This window comes from Nannobrachium achirus (assembly GCF_963921795.1).
Source record: "Nannobrachium achirus genome assembly, contig: SCAFFOLD_287, whole genome shotgun sequence".
Classification (NCBI taxonomy): domain Eukaryota; kingdom Metazoa; phylum Chordata; class Actinopteri; order Myctophiformes; family Myctophidae; genus Nannobrachium; species Nannobrachium achirus.
The window spans coordinates 15,876-40,341 of NW_027664645.1; the positions used below are offsets into that span (position 1 = coordinate 15,876).

Here is a 24,466-nt window from a genome sequence, read left to right on the forward strand (position 1 = left end):
CGGCATAAGACGCTACCCAGAGCCTGGCCCCGCAAGATGCTAGGGGTAAAGAGCAGCTCGAGCCAGCCTGCCAGATGCAAGGCCGACTCGACTGGTGAAGGCTACGGCGACACCTACCGCTGGGTGGCACGCAAGACCGACTCCCTGGAGGGAGCGGAAGCAGCCCCGCCAGACAGTAAACCCGGGTGAATATCAATATAGTTGACCAAGTCGCTGCTGTGCTGACCTCTGACAGAGACGCACCATTCCACAGCGCCCAGGAGGCCGCCATCCAATGGTTGGAGTGGAGTGTACCAGCACTCCTGCCTGCTTGTAAGCCTGCTGACTCACTTCTGTGATCTAGCCTTAAACATGTGGTCTGCCCAAGCACTCATGCTTAAGCACCTGAAGAGCTGGTTCGTTACACTGTGGGCACACGCGGCCCTGATGAACGACTCTAATGCTCTTAACAGGGCGGAGTGGGGACCGACTCTGTCTCTGTACTCTGTCTGTCTGTCTGTCTGCATGTCAAAGAGAGGACAGCCCAATCACCTGAGTGAGTTGTGCCTTTGAGAGCACCATGGGGAGAAAGACCGGTTTGGAGTGAAACCTTACTACTCCCTCAACTGGCCAGACCTGCCAAGACCCTGATGGACTGATGGAGCTTGCAACTCCCCAGTTCTCTGTGCAGATGCGACAGTCGCTAGAATACTGTCCTGCATTTCAGGCTCATTGACTCATGGAACTTAAGGGGGCTTGTTATAGAGTCTCTTCTTTTCTGTACTCAACAGAGTCACATACAGTTATGCTGTAACATTATGTCACAGTCAGTGGAGATTCAATTTAATTACTTAAATAGAATCACTGTGTAGCAACACTGCAACCACAAGGACTGCTTGGTAGACCATAATCATCTTGAAATGATTGTAAAGGGTCAAGGTGCCACACCGACCATTCACGGTGACCGTGTACTGTATGTACTGAGCGTAACTAAGCACGGTAACTTGTGAGTGACTCAGAGTAGTCTTTAGAGCTACTGCCATACACCTTGCCTGAGGTTTTGTATGAACCGAGTACAAAGGGACCACAAGCAACAAGCCTAACAGCTTCCTTGTGGTCTTAACCCCTTTTAGTTGACCTTGTATCAGTGTACTGTCAACCCAAGTTGCTTTCAATTCAAGAACTTGCTGATCTAGCTCACAGCACAACACAGTGTGATGTTTGAGACTGTAGATCGTTCGGTTACATTGTAACCCTTGTTCCCATGAGGCTGTGTGCCACGTGGGAAGTACGTGCACGCGTTCCTGCTGGGGCTGGCCTTCCTGCCCGCCTATACAGTATGCCTGCTTGGATTGTTTCCCAACCCAATGAGAGAGCCCAGTCTCGGAGACCATCCGCCCCAAGGCAGTTAGGTCTATACTTAACCTTGAGGGCCAACAGGCCCAACAGTGACTGCAACCCTGCTTCAACACCCTAAGGAGGGTGGGAAGGATGCAGCCCAATCGACAGACTGGCTCATACTCTGATCAGGCCATAGGGCGGAATGCAGGGATCGGCACCAGTGCCAACCAAGCATTGCCATGTAGGAAGCGGCAGCGTCCCTCATGCAGCATCCCTCAAGCCTCTACAGGGACATTCTTTTAGCTGTCACAGGTACAGCAAGAATACATCCCTAACAGCCGGCGTAGCCGCGCGGCTAACTTGGGATGAGGAGGGAGCTCTCTCTGTGGCCTCATACCGACAAATGCCGGCTCCTGCCACGCAGAATTACACCCAGGTGTGGGAACCTGTATGGAGCATTCTACTTCCCCTAACAGTCTCGGCATGCTCCGCTGAACCGACGGAACTAAACACCCAAAAGCGTAAGCTGACTCTACCAGCATTACGCCATGGTGCCTGACTGCGATCGACGAGGAATGCACTGGCCACATGTTCAGGAGAGCCAGGGCACAATGAGCGCCGGAGCTGCCCCAAACCCCAAGGGGCAGAGGCCCAACTCCAAGTCTCTCAACTGAAAATTGGGAGGAGCGAGCCCTGAGGGTAGCCCGTCCCACTGGAGCAAGGGACAGTGTCCCTGCTTTGGCCTTTAACACTTCCCGAGGAACCCTGGGGATTGTGAGAGCTGCTCTTGCCGAGGCGCCAGCCTAGATGCCCAAATTGCTGCAGGAGCTCTCTGGCCACATTACTGTGGCACTGCTCCTCTGAGCAGATACACCAGCCAGCCATCCAATATAGGATGTGAAGGTTAACCCGACGCCAAGGTACCAGGACTGCGTGCCCCACAATCTGTGGGGGGCAATGATTTGCAGAATGGAAGGACCCGGAACTCAAGGGTACTGTCGTCTAAGACGAACCCGAGGTAGCACTCCCCCTGATGCCCATATATGGGCATATTGGGTGGATAGGCAGTTCTGGACGGGACCTATCCATATATATACCTATCCATGCATATAGGGACATCCGACTCACAGTGGTGAGTCGGGTTGTTTGGGTCTGATGTCATGATGACACCGTTCGACCATGGTGCCACAGTCCACCTGACACCAGTCATATCAGCCCTATCGTAGCCTGATGCCCATATATGGGCATATTGGTTGCTGAAGCGGGAACCTCCGCAGAACCCATAATAGATTCTATGGCTATGTATCCTAGTCATAGTGATGGGAATGTTGTCCGCTGACTAACTAGGCCATGCCACACTCTGCCAGGCTCCGCAGTGTTTGCCGAACCCGGCTCCACAGCGAGACTACACCACGGGTGTGTGAGCTGATACGTCAGCTACTGTATACACCGTATGGTGTGTGAAGTGACTGCCCAGTCTGAAGGGAACACTTCTCTTTCCCTCCTCGTTTGAAGGGGAGTTGCCTGCATGTTCTGTCTGCGATCGTAAGGTGCGCAGATGACAATGACACCGAATCAGCACGCTTTGTCTGCGAGTGGACAGTGCTACACCACAGTCGCGTGAACCGACACCGTCGGTGATACGGCTGTATAGTGTGCTATGAGACCAACCTAGTGTGTTCTACCTCTGCTGACGCGTAAATTAGCGGAACCGCTAATGGTGCGTCAGGAGAGAACTACACTGCGTAATGGCCAACTGATTGCCTCAGTTTGTTTTGATATATCTACTACAACTGAGCTGCGACCAAAATCCCCTGAGGAGCGACTCAACGCTGACTCTCTGAACTGCACAATGCAGTGGATTACATTGGTTGCCAGGCTCGTAGTGGTTTCCCTGCAGAAACTGCAGGTCAAGAGGTGGAGCCAAAGCCTGAGCTTGGCTCCCTCTTCTGTCACTGAGGCAGGAGTGTGAATATTCACAGACTCGTATACATCAGGCAGGGCGAATAGCAGAGTGGAGCCATAGCCTGAGCTTGGCTCACCTATCACTGCTACCCTGTGACGTTTAGTCTGTTGGTCTGGATCGGGCCTTCCAACAGCAGGCCCGTAGCCTCCTAGACCAAGCTGGCAAGATGAGGTAATTTGTACAGTAGGCGGGATCCTCACAAGCTGCTATGGCCTGACCAGGGCCCAGGCAGGACACGCATTGGTCACAGCCACCTCTGGGGGCACAAGCCCACATGCAGCACCAGAGAAACCACCTGCTGTTTTCATCTCCAGCCTAGGTATATATAGGTATATATATACAGTATACATCTATATTGTATATATATGTGTACATACATACAAATATATGTAATCGTTTAAAATGGACGTCCATATGAAACTCAATGTCCAGCCGTTTAGGCTACTTGTGTATCCAGCAGAGTTCCCCGTGACTATCTCCCTCTGGGAGAGATTGCACCTGAACTCTACCGCTGACCTGCGGTGCTATAACACACACTCTGACATTAAGCTCAATGGAGTGCTCCAAACTTCCATGTTTATACTAGAGTCACCCATATTTCGTACACCGACAATGTGTCCCCATTATAGTGTTCTTATTTTGGTTGTAATCTCAGTATACTTTGTGATACTGATTTACTATGACACTATGTATGGAACATTAGGAATCCCACTAGTACTAGTGGATCTCAAATGTTTTATTTGGGAGGATCACCATACTCTGAGAGTGTACAAATGGAACAGACCTGTTATGTTTATTCAGGGCCGGCTCTGTGTCTTCTGGTAAAATTTTGCCAAAGGCAAAATTAATTTATACCACAAGCCAGCTGGCAACCCCAGGTTTGTACATAACATATTTTTATATGTTATATTATTTATACATATACACTTCCACTGTTTGGCCCATGCTGAGAATGAGGACTCATAGGAATTGTGATTGCAACTTGAAGATGATGCCACAATACAGCCTGCATGCCTCAACAAATCAAGGCAACAGGTACATGGGACTCCAATTGTGCCTTCTTGATTTTGTTAGCCTGGACAAATCGAAGCGAAGCCCCTAACAAAACAATGTCCTCTGACATTTTGCACACAGTACTGGAGTGTTTCCAAACACCTTGTGGATATTTAACTTAAAATGGGGACACATAATGTTGCCATTATTCCCACAGCCTTGCATTGGTGAGACAAGGCAACAGTTACCCCATGCTCCGTGCACTGTGACATGCTGGAGCGCTTCCTTGTTGTTCTTTGTGACCATGTTGCGTTAGTCTAGCGTCTAACAGTAACCAACGTTATGGTGTGTGAACGACAAGGGATGTTTGACTTTGTCTGACAGCCTCAAAACAATTCACTAGTCGCGTTAACCAGCGCCGCCGCCGGCCTTACAACTGTTGTGGATTATAATGAAGACTGCCCAGTCTGAGGGGAGATGTCTGCGTGCTCTGACCAGTGACGGGACAGAACTACACCAGCCCCACCGCGTGAACCAGCGTCAAGCCGCCGGTGATACGAGCGAGCGGTGCTTCGCAGACAACTCAGTATCAGTAGCTACACTACAGTCACGGAAACTGGCGAGAGCCGCCAGCGATATGACCATATACAGTGCGCTTTGAGGCCACCGGCTTGTTTTGTCTGCAAGCAGATAAACAGCCGTGAGACGCGTCAATCAGCGACAACCGCTGACAATACGTCTTTAAGGAGAATCACACCGCAATACGCGTAAGAAAGCGAAAAGCCGCTAACGATACGTTCGGTTTATGGTGTGTTCTCCCATGGCCAACTGATTCCCACAGTTTGTTTGTTATACTCACTACAACGAACCATGACAGCAATCCCGAGAGGAGCGAGTCAACATCACCAGCTCTCTGACTACAACTGCAGTCAGTGGATCACTCTGCTGCCAAATGGTAAGTAGTTTAAAAAGTTCAAAAAATTCTGTATCTGTGATAGTGATACTTTCACTCTACACTGCTGTAGAGACCACGTCTGCCACTGCTGAGGTGGAGATCATAAAATCAATCTGATCACGCACACCTGGGCCTTTTATAGCCCGTGCGTGCCAGGGTCAGGTGACCCTGGAGTGTCTTAAAGAAATAATCCACGTCGAGGTGGGGGTTAACCCCAAACATATAAATGAACATTTGATATGTTCGAGTGTAGAGATGGTCTCGATACGATAGAGAACTACAAGCACACAACGGGCGTTGTGTGCTTGTAGATTGGCTGTTTTCACTACTTTTGTGAGACGGCCTTGAATGATGAAACAGGGCTTTACTTTGCGAAAGAACATAAAAATTTGGAGATACGAGATTCCCACCTGACAACGACGATATACTAGTGTTGTTGCTGCTCTTATACCACCATTATTACTGGTTTCCGGAAGTGGTTTCTCACTATCGGTGGTTCTCAACCGCTTTAATTTCAAGGACCCATAGGGGTCCATGTGGTTCCATGTGTACACTCTCAGAGCTGTACAGACCTGTAAGGGTCCATTTGTAACCCCGGTCAAAATCCTAAAGGATCCCAAACCTTTTCTGTATCGTTTTGTGTGTGATAATGGATGAATGTTTGCAATGCACATTCTAAAGCACCTTAAAGATGGGGTGCCATGCTTTCCCCCCCCACTAAAACATTATTATGATTATACTAGGAGGAATATGTGTTCCAAAAAAGTGTACAGAAAGTTAAAATTAGGTTTTTTATGTGGCCACTCTCACCAGTTCATTAAGTATGCCTGGTTGTCATGGTGGGTGGTGACCCAGCTGAAGTTGGCCACACCCACAGTGTTGGGTGAATGCTAAAAGTGGAGGGGTTGATTCTATGATGTAATTCTATCTGTGTTTTTTGACCGTCACTTTTGACCCACAAGGTGTCAGCCTCCGGGAAGAAACCCCGAATTCATAATTGCTCATAACAACCACACCAGGGGGTCTAATGAAGCACTGTCAACCACCTAGACACATGAAAAACAACAAAATTACAAAACTATTGCACCGCCTCTTTAACACCCAAGGAGCCAAACTCGTTCAGTAACGAGTTAAGGACACTAGGTGTCACCACGCCAAAAGGAGTTGTCTCGTCCCTGAACGAGACAACGAAGGGTTAACTGTACGTGCAGCTGCCTGCCCTCTGAATGACCCGAGTCCATACGTCACCCCGTAGCAGAGAGAGAGAGAGGGAGAGAGAGAAAATGGCGGAGGCTGGTTACATTGATTTCCATTCTACTCTGAAACATAAGAAGGGCTTTATCTCTGAATGAGGTGAAAAGAACGCCAGGGAAGCAGAGATCTGATTGTTTTCTCGGCGACACTATAACGCGATGGTCGACTCCCGTTTGGATTTTAGTTTCGCGAGCGTTTGTAAACAAAGGGAGTTTCTTCCTCAATCGTCAGTGGACACCCACGTGCACACGCACAAAGCTTCCGAGGCTCTTCAAAATAAAGCGTGAGTGAACGGCGGCAGCAGCAACAGCTAGAAATGTTATAAACCTGAGCAGCCCATGTGTTAAAGGTGCTTATTAAATGCACCAGGTAGCATTTGTGCACTGTTGGATGTAGCATTTAGGGATGGGACGATAATCGTTATCATTTATCGTGATTAAAAAAAAAAAAACACTCACAACAATCGTATCGTGGAGATTTAAGTTTATTGTGATATTATCCTCCGTCATGCACTAGGATCAGTTCACCTTTTTCCATTCAATTGACCAACCCTCTATAATTGGTAAAACATACTTTTCCTTGTGCAGTCACGCTGCTGAAATATCACTCAATGAAATTAAAGAAGTTATCCAGACATGCCTGACCCATGCCAGATCTTTGCCAGTGGCACAGTCGGTAGTGCTGTCGCCTCACAGCTAGAAGGTCCTGGGTTTGATTCCAGCTGGGGGACGCTGTGGGCGCTGGGGACGTGTTCTCTCCTCCACGTCATCAGCGCCCACACCCTTGGTGGGGTTGGCGAAAGGGCCTTTCTGTGTGGAGTTTGCATGTTCTCCCCGTATCTCCTAGGGTAGATATCCTCACAAAAACATGCAGTAATCTTGGTCTCCATAATGCCTCCCTCTGGCCAGCCGGGACGCCTGATGGAGGGGAAAGGAACTGGTTGGAATAACGTGTTCCTTCCACGCGCTACGTCCAACCGGGGAAGCCCACCCCTGTCAGGTGATAAGCAGCGGCCTGCTCACTCCTCATGAACTGAAGGAAGCATGAGCTCAGTTCGGGGCTCTCCCCAGGATGGCAGAGGGAGAGCAGTGCCCAGGATTACAGCTTAGGCAATTGGCACTGGGTGAAAAAATGGGTTGCAAAATCGTGGGATATTGAGAAAAAAAAGGGCCAATATCTCGGCTTCCAAGCCACTTTAGTGTGTGTGTGTGTGTGTGTGTGTGTGTGTGTGTGTGTGTGTGTGTGTGTGTGTGTGTGTGTGTGTGTGTGTGTGTGTGTGTGTGTGTGTGTGTGTGTGTGTGTGTGTGTGTGTGTGTGTGCTTAGACATGTTCTGCACGTGTGTGTGGTGTGGGCTGTCATTTTGTTCTGTTGCTGTTGGTAGTCATGGTTGCCAGTTCCCACCTGATGTCATGTGGGAGTTCAGACTCATCCAGACCATAATGAACAACTGATAGCTTGCATAACGTCTTCAGGCTAGGACTTAAATCTAACATGTACAGTTCACCAGTGAATGTACTGTATGGTTTGCATTTGTATCCTCCAAAGATGATGATACGATCTCCCACCATGCAACAGGACATCCCATACACCCCACAGGGGTCTTTCCCCTTGGGTTCAACCTGCTTCCAGGAAAAGGTCTCTGGACTGAATTTCCACAGATCATTAAAGCACTGTTTCCCATTCCAGCCACCAAATATGTACAGCTCTCCATTGTAGGCAAAGGCTGAATGACTTGAACGTTCTTCTGGGAGAAGCTGTGCAGAAAGTGTCTTCAGCCAGCAGTTGGTCTCTGTGTCAAACACAGTATTGTTGTTTAAGTTCCCCTGTCTCCCCCAGCCCCCAAATACAAACATCTTTGTTCCAATGATGGTGATGGTGGCAGAGTGACTGTAGGAAGCAGGTGGTGGAGTTCCTCTGGTGTTAATTAAAGACCAGCCCATTATGGTGGTGTCCAACTTGTACATGTCATTAGTATATACAGTCAGCTGGGTGAGTCCTCCAAACACATAAATGACCTTCTCCAGGACACAGGCTGAGTGGAAGCTCCTTGCTTCTGGAATAGTCCCAGTAATATTGGGTTTGAACCAGCTGTGAGTGTCAACATCAAAGGCATAAAGCACATTGCAGTAAGGCTCCCCTCCCCAGATGTAGACTATTTCTTCTTCCAGCACAGCTGTGTGGCCATAGCGCCTGGTTGGAACCTCAATAGGACTTTGTCCTCTTCCATCTGTCACTGAGGGCAACTTTCTCCAACGCAAAGATAATGTGTTGAAGATGTGGACTTCAATCTGGTCCTTGTTGTTCAGGTAGTTGATGTATCCTCCAAATGAATACAGCTTGTGTCCGACTACCACAGCAGCATGGTAGTACTCTTTAGGTCCTCCTTTCAGATGTATTGTCCAGTGAATCATTTCACACTCCAGGACCACTGTGAATCAGTGCAACTACGCTAATTTACAGGATAAGTTGTGAAAGGACAGTTTAATTAGTTGGGAATAGTTGTTGAATGACATTTGGTTTATTGAACGTTTACTTTTAAAGACAGGTGCATTGGTTGTGAACGTGTGATGACAATGTTGTGATGTCATTATGATGTAATTATCTAGTATTTGGTATTTGGATCCATCCAGACTAGTACAGAACCCTGGTGGATCCCAGTCAACTAAGGAAGAGGGTTTAAGTGGTTAGACTGTCATGATATTATGCGTTAGTGACCTAACACCTGAGGCAGATTATGTAACAGTTTTCTGAAAAAAACATATGCTGCTATATGAGTGGTGCTCAAACCAAAATTATAATCATATATTTGGCTGTGGACCCCCATCTGAAAATGTTTAGTTCCATGGACTCCCAAGACCCCCAAGAGATATTTTTCACTTTATAAAATACATGCACTCAGCACAAAAAGAAAGGAAACTTGAATTCGGTCCATTATATCTCCCCTTTAATAATACCAATTTGTATTGTGTTTTATATCACTTTCATCGTTGATTCGTCACCTTTTCAACGAGGTAGGCTACAGTTTGTAAGCATCAGGCAATCGTAGAATGAGCGCCACAGCCAAACGTGCGAGTAGACTCGACCCAACATTTGCCAAAATGTGGCCCATTATGTCTCCCCTTTAATTATGGCAAATGGTATTGTGTTTGATATCATTGTTATTGTTGATTTGTCACCTTTACAACAAGGTACTGTAAGGATTTGGCATTCATGGAATGAGCAACACAGCCAAACGTGTGGGTAGTGCCCCTCCAAAAATGGTCATAATGGCCTGGCGGGCCTGCGATACTGTTCTTTTGGTGTTCACCTTTGTTGCTTGGGGCATTGAATGATTGCACTCTCCCACTGTATTAAGGTAAAGAAAAAACAACACACATTGTCCATTTTTACACTTTGTTGTACACTTTAAAGGGATATTCCACTTTCAAAAAAACTCTGCCTTGCTTGGGTCTGCCTCCCCAGGCCCAGGGCCTGTCCGCATACACACCCATTGTAACTTCAAACTCCATTTTAACCATTATAGATTCATTAAAAACACCCAATATTTTTTCTGGTCACTCATTTTACCCTCCTAATACGTGAGCAGGCCGTCGATAACATTTTTCATTTATCTTTTAAAATGTTGTTTTGTATTTAATTTTTCTCATTTTCCCAAAGAGTTATTAAAAATAAATGAAAAAGGTTTTTGAGAAAACACGGCCTGCTCACGTATTAGGAGGGTAAAATGAGTCACCAGAAAAAATAATGTGTGTGTTTAATGAATCTATCATGGTTAAAATGAAGTTTGAAGTTACAATGGGTGTGTATGTGGAGAGGCCCTGAGCCGGGGGGGGGGGGGGGGCAGATAACATTTACATCAAATATCTAAATAGTAAATATTGAATGAAGTAAATTAAAAACTGGTCAGGGTTTTTTTTCTATTGATTACTCATGCCATGGAGAGTAGAGTTCAATAATATTTTTTGGGTTTTTGTCACATTCCTAAGACAGAAATGTGATTAGAGTAAATTTACCTCCATTGATTCCGGATTCCGGATGGGGACCCGTTTCGAAACGGTTCCCCATCCGGAACGAATTGGGGTACATTTATTGTTATCACATTTTTGTCTTAGGAATGCGACAAAAAAAAGAAAAAATATTATTGAACTCTAGTCTCCATGGCATGAGTAATCAATTGAAAAAAAGTCATTTTGGGGGTGAACTACTCCTTTAAGCTCAGTGTCAGGGAAGCCCAAAACGAGAGTAAATGCCAGCAGAACAGTATTGCAAGCCGTTTTGGCAAATGTTGGTTGGTGCTACCCACACGTTTGACTGTGTAGCTCATGCCTCGAATGTCCCATGCTTACAAGCTGTAAAGGTGACAAATTAACGATAAAAATTACATAAAACACAATACAAATTGGCCAAAAAATACGTTTTCTATAATAAAAACGTCTTTTTAACTATGGACCTCCCTGCCAGACGTCTTCTGGACGTCTTTTTTTTTTTAAATAATAAAAAAAAAAAAAAAATTGAAAAACATTTTTTTGAAAAAAAAATAAAAAAATTGGACCTCCAACAGTGTACTAGCCATGATCGCGATCGCGAAATTGCATGTTTAACCTCCATACCAACCCCATCTTTCAAACATGGCAGCCATGTTTGTTTACATTTGAAGAAAACATAAGGGCTGCCTTCTCCTGAATGCCTGAACGGATTTCCAAGTGGATTTTTTTGTTTGAAAGCTGTGAAAAGCATGCACATGCATAGTGCATGATCTGTGCACGAATGTGTGCACCAGCGTGCACACTATTTTTTAACCCTGTGTTGGCGAACCGGCAATATAAGAGGTCCCACTTTAAATATGGCACTGAAGAAGTTAAAGGGGAGATATAATGGACCGAAGTCAAGTTTCCTTTATTTTTGTGCTGAGTTTATATTCAAAGATTTGCCCAGATTTTCACGATGTGCAATTATGCAAACCTACAAGCTCATTCGCGGCACAAAATGCCGCACTGTGATGGGTTGCAGTGGCATAGTGTCACGTAGGAAATCGGACCAATTCCCGACAGCTTGTTCTGACCAGTCATCTTCCGTTGTATCCCTTGTCTCTTCTGACTCATTTTCCAGCCGTAGTTTCCATTTATCTGACAGAAAGGGAGGGTATGGTTTTCATGCTTAACTCATTTAGAACGGGTACACTATATTGTGTATCATTATTTTATGCTTTAACTATTGAAAAATAGCAGATATACAAGCTCACAGCGCGGCACTGAGTGCTGCGCTGCGAGCTTGTAGATCTGCTATTTTTGAAAAGTCGTGAAAATTAGATTTTTGACCTGATTCCATAAGTGTCTTTTGAATCCTTCTAAGGTTTTTTGAAAAACCTATGTTTCTATGTCCGCAATCTGGCCAGCCATCGTCAAAGAAAAGGTCCTTTTCACTTAAAGGACCTGAAAAGTAATCCGAGTAAATGTAATCCAAGCATGTCCTGTTTATTTCGCGAAAATCTTTTCTTTCAGTCAGGACCGTTTTTTTATCAATCCTAAGCCACAGCGTTTGTGTGACGGCCGGTAGAAGAGGCCGCCGTTTTGAACATGAAAGTGCTTTAAAAGCTAGATTAGGAGAAAACTGCATCTTTGTGCGGCAGCTAAACAGGGCAGTGAACGAGGCAAACGGCACTTCCCGGTCATGTGATCCCGCGGTGCATTTTGGGAAATGGAGTTTGTTTCATCACCGCGGTAGTACAGTACAGGTGCTACAGTACAGTATAGTTTACTGTACAACGCGGCAAACGCGTCGTTGGGCTCACGTAGACATCAAAGAGATTGACGAGTTGCCACCTCGTGGGCACCCGTTGAGTTAAGGTACTTGTTGTACTGATCTCCACCCACTGACTAACCACTGTTATATAATGACACATTTGTGTACATCATTTTTGGGAACATAAGTCATTGCATAAATTTGGTTGGAAAAATACACACACACACACACACACACACACACACACACACACACACACACACACACACACACACACACACACACACACATAATGAATTTTCCCCATTCAAGTTCAATGGGGAAAATGTATCCACTAATACATTAATGGCCATATGGAGATCTCTGTGTCAGTACTTGTCCCTTTTATGCCCATATATGGAGATGTTAAGCCCATATCATGGAAACCCATATATGGACATACGGTGTCAGTCTCTATCTATAATGTCGGCCATCTCCATGTTTGGGAGAAGTAATTGTTTTAATTTCTCGGGGATACAATTGAGGGCAAGCCAGGGACGTGCTGGCCATTGGGAAAAGCGGGACAACTCCCGAACGGCCGGTTCATTCCCGGCCAGTCCAGGCCGGCCATTAGGAAAAATGCTTTGTTCCATTTTGGGGGCTGGGTGGCCAACAAAGTAAATCGTCACTGTCCGGCAGAAACCTCGTATCTCCAAGTTTCAAATTTGTAGATGTCTTCGCAAAGCAAAGCCCTGCTTCATCATACAAGGCTGTCGCACTAAAGTAGTGAAAACAGCAGATCTACAAGCACACAACGCCTCACTGTGCGAGGCGTTGTGTGCTTGTAGTTCGGCTGTTTTCACTAGTTTAAATCATTTTTTAAAATGATAAATACAAAACAAACGGTTTTGGACATACAAGGTTTCCACCCGACAACGACGAAATATAACTCATGTAATTGGCCCACTGGCTTGTCACTTGTCGTGATCTGAAATGACAAATCTTTGAGTAGCAGCAGCGCTATAGAGAGAGATCTCTCTCTATAGCGCGCCATGAGGGCCTCTGCAACTCTTTTTCCCGGGCTGAATCAGGGGCCCAGTACGTCCCTGATGTCAAGGCTACAGTTTTTCCTGGGTTTGCCAACTCCCAAGGAATGTATTCGTTTATGAAGCTTTCATTGCACCGAGGCCTGCGGGTCACCATGAAACAGGGTAAGGAATAAGTGATAAAAACACCACACAAAGCTCTTAGTAACAGGTGGGCTATTCTGGGAACCCAAGTTACTGTAGGTGCATGTCAACCAGCAACCGACCACGCCAAAAACATCACAAGCATTACTACACTGCTCCAGCCATCTATTACTTGTCAAACAAGCAGAGACAGAAGAGCAATGGAAATCAATAACTTAAAGGACAACTTTGTTTTTTTACAACAAGGGTTCATATTTTAGATTGTAATTAGAGAAAAGAAAACGTGAGTGTTAAAATGTTTTCATTTGCTTTGTTCTATTGTTTTATTGCGTTTACCGTGCTAAAATGTGGGGCATGCGTACGCATGGGGGCATGCGTACACGTGGCTAAATATGTCTTTTTAGACACAATAAGCCAGCATTTTCTTTATTGCTATTTACAGTAACACTTCTAGCCCCCATAAGTCACATCCAACCATGAAAGGTTGTGTTGTATCTTGGGAATGGGCTTATTCTGTGTAAAATGACATATTTAGCCACTTGTACGCATGCCCCCAACCACTGAAATATGAATCTCTAAAACAATAGAAAGAAGTAAATGACATAGTTTTAACACTCATATTGTATATTCTTTAATTACAATCTAAAATATGAACCCTTGTTGTAAAAAACTAAAGTTGTCCTTTAAACCAATAACATCAATTATGATAAATAATTACTGCATTCTCAACAAAAACATCTCATGTGTCTTTTTCAACTGTATCATCCTACATACATGTATAGGATAGCACAAAATACTGTGAAGCTTTTTAAGGAACCTATTTAAATCCAAATACACATACTGACTGAGCAAAGTGTGGCTCAGTCAAACTTTTAAGTATCAACCATAACAGCTTTGGAATATTCAAATGCTCCAAACCTATCCAGATTAAGTGGCCATTTTAGGACTAGATCGATGTGCACGTCAATCTAGAGTAGACACTGACTTGAATCCAACACAAAGACATATCGCCAGAGAGTTATGGATAAAAAAAAAGAAATGCACATACCACTCCAATAACAAAAAGAATGCCTGCCCAGATTTCTAGGCCAGTTGGGGTAAAGGTAAGACACTAGCTTAAGCCTAAATCACCGACCGGGTCGCTAACGCTAAATCTACCGACCGGGTCGCTAAATCACCAACCGGGCTGCAAAATCACCGACCAAAACGCTAGATCTACCAACCGGGTCGCTAAATCTACCAACCGGGCTGCAAAATCACCGACCGGGCCACGTCTGTGATTTAGCGGCCCGGTCGGTAGATTTAGCGACCCAGTCGGTGACTTTACCGGCCTGGTCGGTAGATTTAGCGACCTGGATGGTAGATTTAGCGACCCGGATGGTAGATTTAGCGACCCGGTCGGTAGATTTAGCGACCCGGTCGGTAGATTTAGCGACCCGGTCGGTAGATTTTGCGACCCGGTCGCTGAAAACTACCGACCAGGTTGCAACCCGGTTGGAGGTCGCTAAATGATCTCGCCCTCTCTCTGAACCAGTGGTGGTCTCGCCTCATAGAGAGAGAGGGCCAACCAACTGTTGTATACAGGGTGCAATGATGGGTATTGTATGGGTCACCTGTGATAAACCTGAGATCAGAGTGATAGATGGCATCTAGTGGTGGTAGCAGCATGTCTGTATATGATGTTGCCATAATTAAAACAGAGAGTAGGCTTAAGCCCCTATCATAGTAGGCACCGCGGTGGTAAGCTATCCACCTCGGTGTAATCTTTTTAAGTCGTTTTAAGTCATAAAACGACAACATTACGTCATTACTCGCGGTGAAGAGCTATCCAGCGCGAACCCCGACACATCTCTCTGTTTTTACTATCAGACAGATCGGCCCATCATCATGATGGCCTCCACTTGTTTTCTCACTTTAGGTGGAAAGCTTTTCCCCTAAGATTTGCGGTGAATACCTCTTCACCCTGGACTCTGATAGAGGCTTTAGGCAATTGGAACTGGGTGAAAAACAGGTTGGAAAATTGTGGGATAAACATTTAGAGTAAAAAAAAAAGTGCCAATATCTGGGCTTGTAGACATGTTCTGCACGTGTGTGTGTGGTGTGGGCTGTCATTTTGTTCTGTTGCTGTTGGTAGTCATGGTTGCCAGTTCCCACCTGATGTCATGTGGGAGTTCAGACTCATCCAGACCATAATGAACAACTGATAGCTTGCATAACGTCTTCAGGCTAGGACTTAGATCTAACATGTACAGGTCATCAGTGAGTGTATTGCATGTGAATCCTCCAAAGATGATGATACGACCTCCCACCATGCAACAGCACATACCATACATCCTACAGGGGTCTTTCCCCTTGGGCTCAACCTGCTTCCAGGAAAAGGTCTCTGGACTGAAATTCCACAGATCATTGAAATACTGGTACCCATTGCCACCAAATATGTACAGCTCTCCATTGTAGGCAAAGGCTGAATGACAGTAACGTTCATCTGGGAGAAGCTGTGCAGAAAGTGTGTTCAGCCAGCAGTTGGTCTCTGTGTCAAACACAGTATTGTTGTTGAAGTTCCCCTGTCTCTCCCAGCCCCCAAATACAAACATCTTTGTTCCAATGATGGTGGCAGAGTGACCTGCTGAAGCAGGTGGTGCAGTGCCTCTGGTGTTAATTAAAGTCCAGCCCATTATGGTGGTGTCCAACTTGTACATGTCATTAGTATATTCAGTCAGCTGGGCGACTCCTCCATACACATAAATGACCTTCTCCAGGACACAGGCTGAGTGGAAGCTCCTTGCTTCTGGAATAAACCCAGAAATATTGGGTTTGAACCAGCTGTGGGTGTCAACATCAAAGGCATAAAGCACATTGCAGTAAGGACGTCCTCCCCAGATGTAGACTATTTCTTCTACCAGCACAGCTGTGTGGCCATAGCGCCTGGTTGGAACCTCAATAGGACTTTGTCCTCTTCCATGTGTCACTGGGGGCAACTTCCTCCAACGCAAAGATAATGTGTTGAAGATGTGGACTTCAATCTGATCCATGTTGTTCAGGTAGTTGTTGACTCCTCCAAATGAGTACAGCTTGTGTCCGACTACCACAGCAGCATGGTAGGAATTCTTAGGTGCTCCTTTCAGATGTATCGTCCAGTGAATCATTTCACACTCCAGGACCAACGTTAATCAGTGCAACTTTACAGTATAAGTTGTTAAAGGACACTTTAATTGGTTGGAAGATAGCTGTTGAATGACATTTGTTTATTGGACGTTTGCTTTTAAAGACAAGTGCATTGGTTGTGAACTTGTGATGACAATGTTGTGATGTCATTGTGTGATGCAATTATGTTGTACCATATTTGGATCTAGATCCATCCATACTAGTACAGAGCAATATTGGATCCCAGTCAACTAAACAAGAGGGTTTAAGTGGTTAGACTGTCATGATTACACCCAGACCCATGCAGCGTTGAAGTGACTTAACACCTGAGGCAGATTATGTCTTCTAAATCCTAAACAGTTGTCTGATAAACATATGTTGCTATATGAGAGGTGCTCAAACCAAAATTATAATTATATGTTTGGCAGTGGACCCTCATCTGAAAATGTTATGTTCCATGGACTCACAAGACCCCCAAGAGGGGTGACATAGGGTCATGTAGGAAATCGGACCAATTCCCAGACAGCTTGTTCTGACCAGCCATCTTCCGTTGTATCTGTTGTCTCTTCTGACTTATTTTCCAGCCCTAGTTTCCATTTATCTGACAGATAGGGAGGGTTATGGTTTTCATGGTGCTCATGCCCACCTCTGTGTTGCATGGCTATACAGTATACATACTGTAACCAGGAGAAAGCGTTCAACATCCATCAACAACCATCTTTCAACATAGAGATGTGCCCTGCCTGCTAATCCACTAATAAATTAATGGCCATATATGGAGATCTCTGTGTCAGTCCTTGTCCCTTTTATGCCCATATATGGAAATCCCTGGTGTCATCAATGTTAAGCCCATATATGGACATACTGTGTCATTCTCATGAGGTCTATGATGTCAGACATCTAGGATGTCAGCCATCTCCATGTTTGGGAAAAGTATTATTATTATTTTTTCAATTAAACAGCATGTTGATGATGTGTTGCTTGCTAGGAGTGGGCAATATAATCGATATGGCAATACATCGCAATAGTTTATTTGCCAATACTGTATCGATACCTCAGGCCATAGTATCGCGATACTTTTAGGAAAATAAAATATGTTCCATGGATAGGATTAGGAACCATTGGTAGATGTCCGGTTCTGACACTCTGCTGCCTCTAGATGTCGCTTTACTATAGTAGCTACTTCCCCTTCCCACGGTTCAGTGAGTGAGGTCTCACAAGAAAATGGCTGCGAACGACGAAAACAACATCATTAGAGCAGCGTCTTCAGCTTTTAAAGCTGATATATCGCAATAGTATCACAATAGTATCATATCGCAAAGATTCACAATATATCGTGATACTATTACATCGTGAGATTTGTGACTAGGGATGGGTATTGTTCACCTTTGAATCGATACGATACCCTTTTCGATTCCATTTTCGATACTTTTTATTTAAGTTTAACTGCTCTACCGCAGCGGTAGAGCAGAGGTGATGATGATGCTCACACAGTGTGGCGGAGCGGAGAGTATAGATGTTGGATAATCATCAAAATAATAAACATTATAGACTATTGTCGGCTATTTTCCACAGTAACAAGTGTAGCCTACTAAAGCAGTCATTAAACTCTCAGTAGCCCAACTGTTAAAGATGCGACCCGCCAGGAGTGCGTTCCAGAGTATCGAAACGAGGTATCGTTCGTTTTTACGTGAACCGATACCCGATAGTATCGACGTCATGCAATCGATACCATTAAAAGTATCGCAGACGATACCCATCCCTATTCGTCACCCAAGTATCGTGATACGTATTGCATCGCAAGATTCTTGCCAATATCCACCCCTATTGCTTGCAGGGGTGTAGTTGTCCCGATTTAAAACGAAGCAACACGGAACTGAAAGTTCCTATGATCGGCCGTTAGTTGCGCTGTTCTGGTACCAGAAGCAACATGTTCTCCATAGGATTCCATTCTATTACCCCACACTTATACATTTGATATTCTTACCTTAATAAACATTGTCATAAATACTTAATGGTTCCTGTCGCTAGTTTAAAGCCTTGTTTCAATCACCATGATATGCGTTTTGTGAAAATATGTTCCAATTTATGTAATATTTTATGTTATTGCAGGGTATGATGTAGGAGGGGCTTGTGATCATAGGCTTCTGATGATTCTTCTTCGGGTGCTTTATTTTCGGCAATCTCAAGACAACGTCCCATGTATCCCTGTGGTTGTACGTGACCGTTGGCAGCCACTAGCATTGGAGATGGTACCATTTCTACCAATGAACGTTGATTTCTACAATGATGGCGTCACCCATACAACAGCCAAAAAAAGCTTAATTTGTGCACCATAGAAACCAATGGCTTTCCACCGTCCATATATATATATGTTACAGTATGTTTGGGTAACTCAGGACGTTCATTGTAAGAGCGCTTGTTTCGTCGTTCACCACACACTAATCACCACCAGATGGCGACGCAGCCATTCAATAGTGAAGGCGCTGACGTCACTCGTTTGCGACTCTCTTTCTTTATTTACTAGCCTAGCCTAGCCTAGCCTAGCCTAGCCTAGCCTAGCCTAGCTTAGCCATTAGCTCCATTGTAGTCACTTGGGCAGGGCGTTTATCGTGGGCTTGCCCAGGCCTTACGGCCTGGGCATAAATATAACGATTGCATTCACCACGGCTTCGTAACTTGCGCGGCGCTCCGCCGGCCGCGGGACCAAGGTCCGCTGGCCTTCGCACCGCTTGCAATGTCGTGGACAATCGAGCGGCTCCGCCTGGAGGACGACGTTGTGGCGAGCGCTTGCTCCGCCCCGTGCGGCACCACGAGTGCTCCGTTTCTCGAACGTCCTGTTTCTCTAACAAACCGTGACATATATATATGTAAGCCATTTACCATGAGAGGGAGTGGGTTGTTGGCTGATTTACCACTGTTTCCGGGTTGTGGCACGACAACCCGGAAACAGTGGTAAATCAGCCAACAACCCACGACCCTCGAATGGTAAATTGCTTTTCTACCACTTCTACCATATAAATGAAAGAAAACATAGTTGTAACTTGCATTGATCTTGGAAATGTTACAACTGCAACACAACAGTGGGCGGGGTCCATGAGCCAACTCAAGGTTGTTGACTGATTTATCACTGTTTTAAGCCAATCAGAATCCATTATCTGAACATGTGACCACAAAAAGTGTTAGAAATATATTTTTTTACAGTCAATGGTTGCTTGTTGTCCAGGTTCCAGGTGTTCACGCTGCACTCCAACATGCAAACCCTGGACCAGAAGAAGGTGATGAGGAACACGCCCCCTGGAGTCAGGAAAATAGTGAGTCTGATCCAAGACCTGGAACCACTTTAACTGTTATTTTATTTTACTATTATTTAACTATTGAAACATAGCAGATACATGAGCTGCGAGCTTGTAGATCTGCTATTTTTGAAAAAAAATCTTGAAAATGTGTGCAAATCTTTGGATATATATTATTTTAAAGCGAACATTTGTAACTCAAATATTTGCTTCTGGGTGGTCCCTGGAACAACATGTTTTGAGATGGGGGTCCACGACCAGATACATCATTTTGAGAGGTCCTTGACATGAAAAAGAACCACTGATTTAGAAGAAGGATTTAGAAGACATTCATAGAATTTGGTGCACACATGTTCATGATTTTTCAAAAATAGCAAATCTAGAAGCTGCTGTTTTTGAATAGTTAAAGTATTAAATAATGGTTAAAGTGGTTCAAATCTAAAGTGACACAGATTTGCATTCAGGTCTAAATGGGTTAAAGGAGTAGTTCACCCAAACAATTATGTATTTTCTATCAATTCCACACGCCATGAAGCCTTGAGTTTCAGTTTGGCTTTTAGGCTTTGCATTTGCACATGGCAGATATGACACATAACTTAAACATACAAAGAAAGGACACATACAAAGAAAGGACATATTTGACAACTTTACACTTTAAAAAGAACAATAGCAGATCTACAAGCTCACTACAAGCTCTCAACGCATCGCGATGTGATGCGTTGTGACCTTGTAGATCTGCTATTTCCACTATTTATTTTTTAAATGTTTGATAATATATAAACATTTTTCAACATGTAAACGATTATGACGATTACCACAAAATAATCGGGTTTAGGTCTTATAATTGTGATTAGACGATTATGTAATAATTGTGACAGCACTATTCTTGAGCCAATAATTTGATGGCTAAGTAGTCCAGTGTCCTCTGTGCTTGTGTTGTCTTGATGTTGATGCTGTTGATGACTGATGTTACTAAGCATTAAGCTTCTGCCTGTACCGTTTCCATACAGGCTAAAAAAGAAAAGAAAATGACTTGTAATATCTCGTTGTGTTTCAGATCCTGTCCACCAACATCGCAGAGACCAGCATCACCATCAACGATGTGGTGTTTGTCATCGACTCGGGGAAAGTCAAAGAGGTAGCGTCCACTTTTATAATTTAACCACATATGTATACAGCAGGGTTGTGCTCAAAATTATTCAACCCCCCCTCAAAATCTGGTTTGTTGGCTAAATTCACGAACTGACAACTGAATGAAATAAATAATTCATACAAGAACAATGTAAATAGCTCAACAAAAGTAACATGTGTTGTGTTATGTTTTTTTTCTCTCTTTTTTTTTTTTAAATGTAATGCTAATTGCCACTTTCAACACCACTATCACTTTCAATTATTCACCTCTTAATTACACCTGAAAACATCTGTAATCAACTGCAATCGAATAATCAAGGGCTTAAATTAGTTGCATTAAATGTGGAATCTGGCCTGACTAGAAGTGTGTTGACTTGTTGGCTGTGATTAGAAACATGGCCTAGTCTAAGGAATGGTCGGAAAAGTTCAGAGAAGAGATTATTGCTTTCTACGAAAAAAGAAAAATATATAAAACAATTGCAAAGACACTGAATGTTCCAAAAAGTTCAGTTTTGAGTATTGTTCACAAGTTCTAATAAGTCAAACACATTTGCCAGAGGTGGTTGATTAATTTTGAGCACAACTGTATATACCTCGTAACGGCTGTTTCTCAATGTCAGGTACAGAGATAAATAAACTATTTATCCCTGTATCCGAGACCAGTGGTTCTCAACCTTTTAAAGCCACGACCCCCAAAATAATCATATTTGAACTGGAGACCCCCCACCCTGACGAGCACTAAGAGTTGAGGCATTACATTGTGTATAACACAGTTCTAGTGTGAAAATAGCCAATCAACACTTGCGTTGCGAGGCGTTTAGAGCATGTATTTCGGCTATTTTCAATGTCTGCCTCTAATGTTTGACAATTTGGCCAATGTTTCATTTGTCATTTTAGAGGTATTAAAACGTCCTTTAGAAATGTGCAGATACCCTCTATACACTTAAACTTTATGTTGGTCTGTTTACTGTTGAGTGAGAAAACAATGTTGCACATTAAGTTAATCATCTGGGGACCCCCCAACATAATTTAAGGACCCCATCCTGGGGGTCCCGACCCACAGGTTGAGAACCACTGGTCTAGAGTGTGGGGTCCCAGAGATAAAATAAACAATAGTAGTATGACATGGGGCGTCCGTGGTCTAATGATGTGTTTCCGGTCTGAAACAAAGCGTATGCATGTGACCCTCTTGTAGAAGTCGTTTGATGCCATCAACCATGTGAGCATGCTGAAGATGGGATGGATCTCTAAAGCCAGCGCTCTGCAGAGGAAGGGAAGGTAAAACAACAAAAAGCGATTGATTATCTTTCTACCCGTTTGTGTGTACATGTACTGTACATGTCTGTTATTGTGTCTGCAAATGTGGCCACTAATGACTAGGGATGGGAGTCGGGACCATATGAAATTTTCATATCACGATTATTGTGACCACAGAAATCGCGATTTACGATATCGCGGTAATCAAAACATCCCCAACATCCATTATCCCGGCTTTGGAACATTTGCCAAAAAATAGCAGATCTACAACCTCACAACACGACACGTTGTGAGCTTGTAGAGCGGCTATTTTTTTGACAAAGAGATTTGATAGAGTGAAAAAAAAAAAAGACTGTATCAAGTACGTATATTGTAAGTACCGTTTACCAATTATAGAGGGTTTAAGTGGTGCCGGATATGCAGCAAACTTTGCACACACACTCCTTGGCTGCCAAACCACAACCTCCATCCGTCATTTCTCACATGGCCCTCTTCTAGCGCCGCCATGAGTCAGATTCTTGCAAAACACATTTTTGCACACTGCTCCTACAGATTTTGCCCTGAAATCACGCAAATCGGTACACAGTATGTCTAGAGTCATGTCATCAACATGGATCTGTCACATTTAGCGCCACCATCAGGCCTATTTTTACATGCGACCTAACGGTCTCTTATCTCCCGATTAGGGAGTCTTACTGGTTCCATATCGTCGTTGTCGGGTGAAAACCTATGTCCAAAACGTTCGTTTTTCATTTATCATTTTAAAAATGATTTCAACTAGTGAAAACAGCCGATCCACAAGCACACAACGCCTCGCACCGCGAGGCGCTGTGAGCTTGTAGATCTGCTGTTTTCACTACTTTTGTGTGACAGCCTTGTATGATGAAGCGGGGCTTTACTAAAAAAAAACGTACACATTTGAAACTTGGAGATACGAGGTTTCCACCCGACAACGACATTATGTAACTGTTGTGTCCTTCAGGGCTGGTAGGTGACTCCATATGTTGTGTTTTCAGGGCTGGAAGGTGTAAGCCTGGCATCTGCTTCCACATGTTCAGCCGCCTGCGCTTCAACAGCATGCAGGAGTTCCAGGTTCCACAGCTGCTGAGGATGCCGCTACAGGTAGGGCTGTCACGATATGACATTTTACTTGACGATTAATTGTCACTCAAATAATTGGCGATTAACGATTTAATTGTGTTTTTGTCGTTGATAATTACATTTCTGTTTGGCTTTTAGGCTTTGAAGTTGTACATGGGAGATATGACACATAACCTAAATATACAAAGAAATTACTGACATATTTGACAACTTACTACTTAAAAAATAACTTTGATTGTGGAAATAGCCGATCTACAAGCTCACAACGCGTCGCGATGCGACGTGTTGTGAGCTTGTAGATCTGCTATTTCCACTATTTCGGAAATTTTTCAACATTCACGATCATGACGATTATGACAAAATAATTGCGATAATGTCAAATAATCACGATTAGACGATTATGTAATAATTGTGACAGCCCTAGCGATGACGTAGTAACTTACTTTGACTGACAGGTCCAGTCAGTAGCCACCAGCGCATCAAAACATCGTCGGCAGAACAGCAAATACGTCTTTTCCAGACAGAAATTCCAAAGGTGCAAACTGTTGTTCGTTTTTAAAGGGCCTACACCATGCTTTTAAAACTATATTTTTTTGGAGCGGTGAAAGCGCTCCCAATAGACAGGTATGTCCGTGGGTATGTGGGTGGCTGGGTGGCTGGCTGGGTGGCTGGCTGGGTGGGTGGCTGGCTGGCCATGTCCGTAGCCTGGCAATACCTTGAGTGGCCACACACAACACACTAGTTAAAGGAGGGGCGCTGTTTTGTGCAGGCCAGGCACACTCACCACTCACTCACAGGCACAGTTTACTCACTCACTCACTCACATAGGGTACAGCTGCTCAAATTCACCGCTCCACTTCGAACCGAGGTTTGATTTTTGTATAAATATATGCTCAAAATTGAGTCTTAGACAGGTTTTAACCCTCAACAAACACTCTGACCATTCTTTTTGTTTGTTCTAGCTCTACTATAATGAGGCTCTCCAGCTGCAATTTGAAAAAAAAAAGTTTTTGAAAAAAAAAAGTTTTTTGAAAAAAAAATGAAAAAAAATGTTTTGAGAAAAAAAAAAAAATGAAAAAAAAGTTTTGAAAAAAAACTTTGAAAAAAAAAAAAAAAAAAAATTGACTGAAAAAAAAA

General features: G+C 44.1%; 1 protein-coding gene across 1 annotated transcript in view; it reads left to right on the forward strand.

Moving 5' to 3' along the window:
• The window catches only part of LOC308280703 (3'-5' RNA helicase YTHDC2-like), a gene marked incomplete at its 5' end in the record, with an annotated part of 60,944 nt that overhangs the window by 12,343 nt on the left and 24,135 nt on the right, over positions 1-24,466 (forward strand). The window contains 4 exons of the mRNA XM_080755022.1: positions 19,771-19,858; positions 20,898-20,978; positions 22,167-22,249; positions 23,245-23,350. Of these exons, the coding sequence (XP_080611148.1) occupies positions 19,771-19,858; positions 20,898-20,978; positions 22,167-22,249; positions 23,245-23,350 (358 nt within the window). The remainder of the gene's footprint in view (positions 1-19,770; positions 19,859-20,897; positions 20,979-22,166; positions 22,250-23,244; positions 23,351-24,466) is intronic.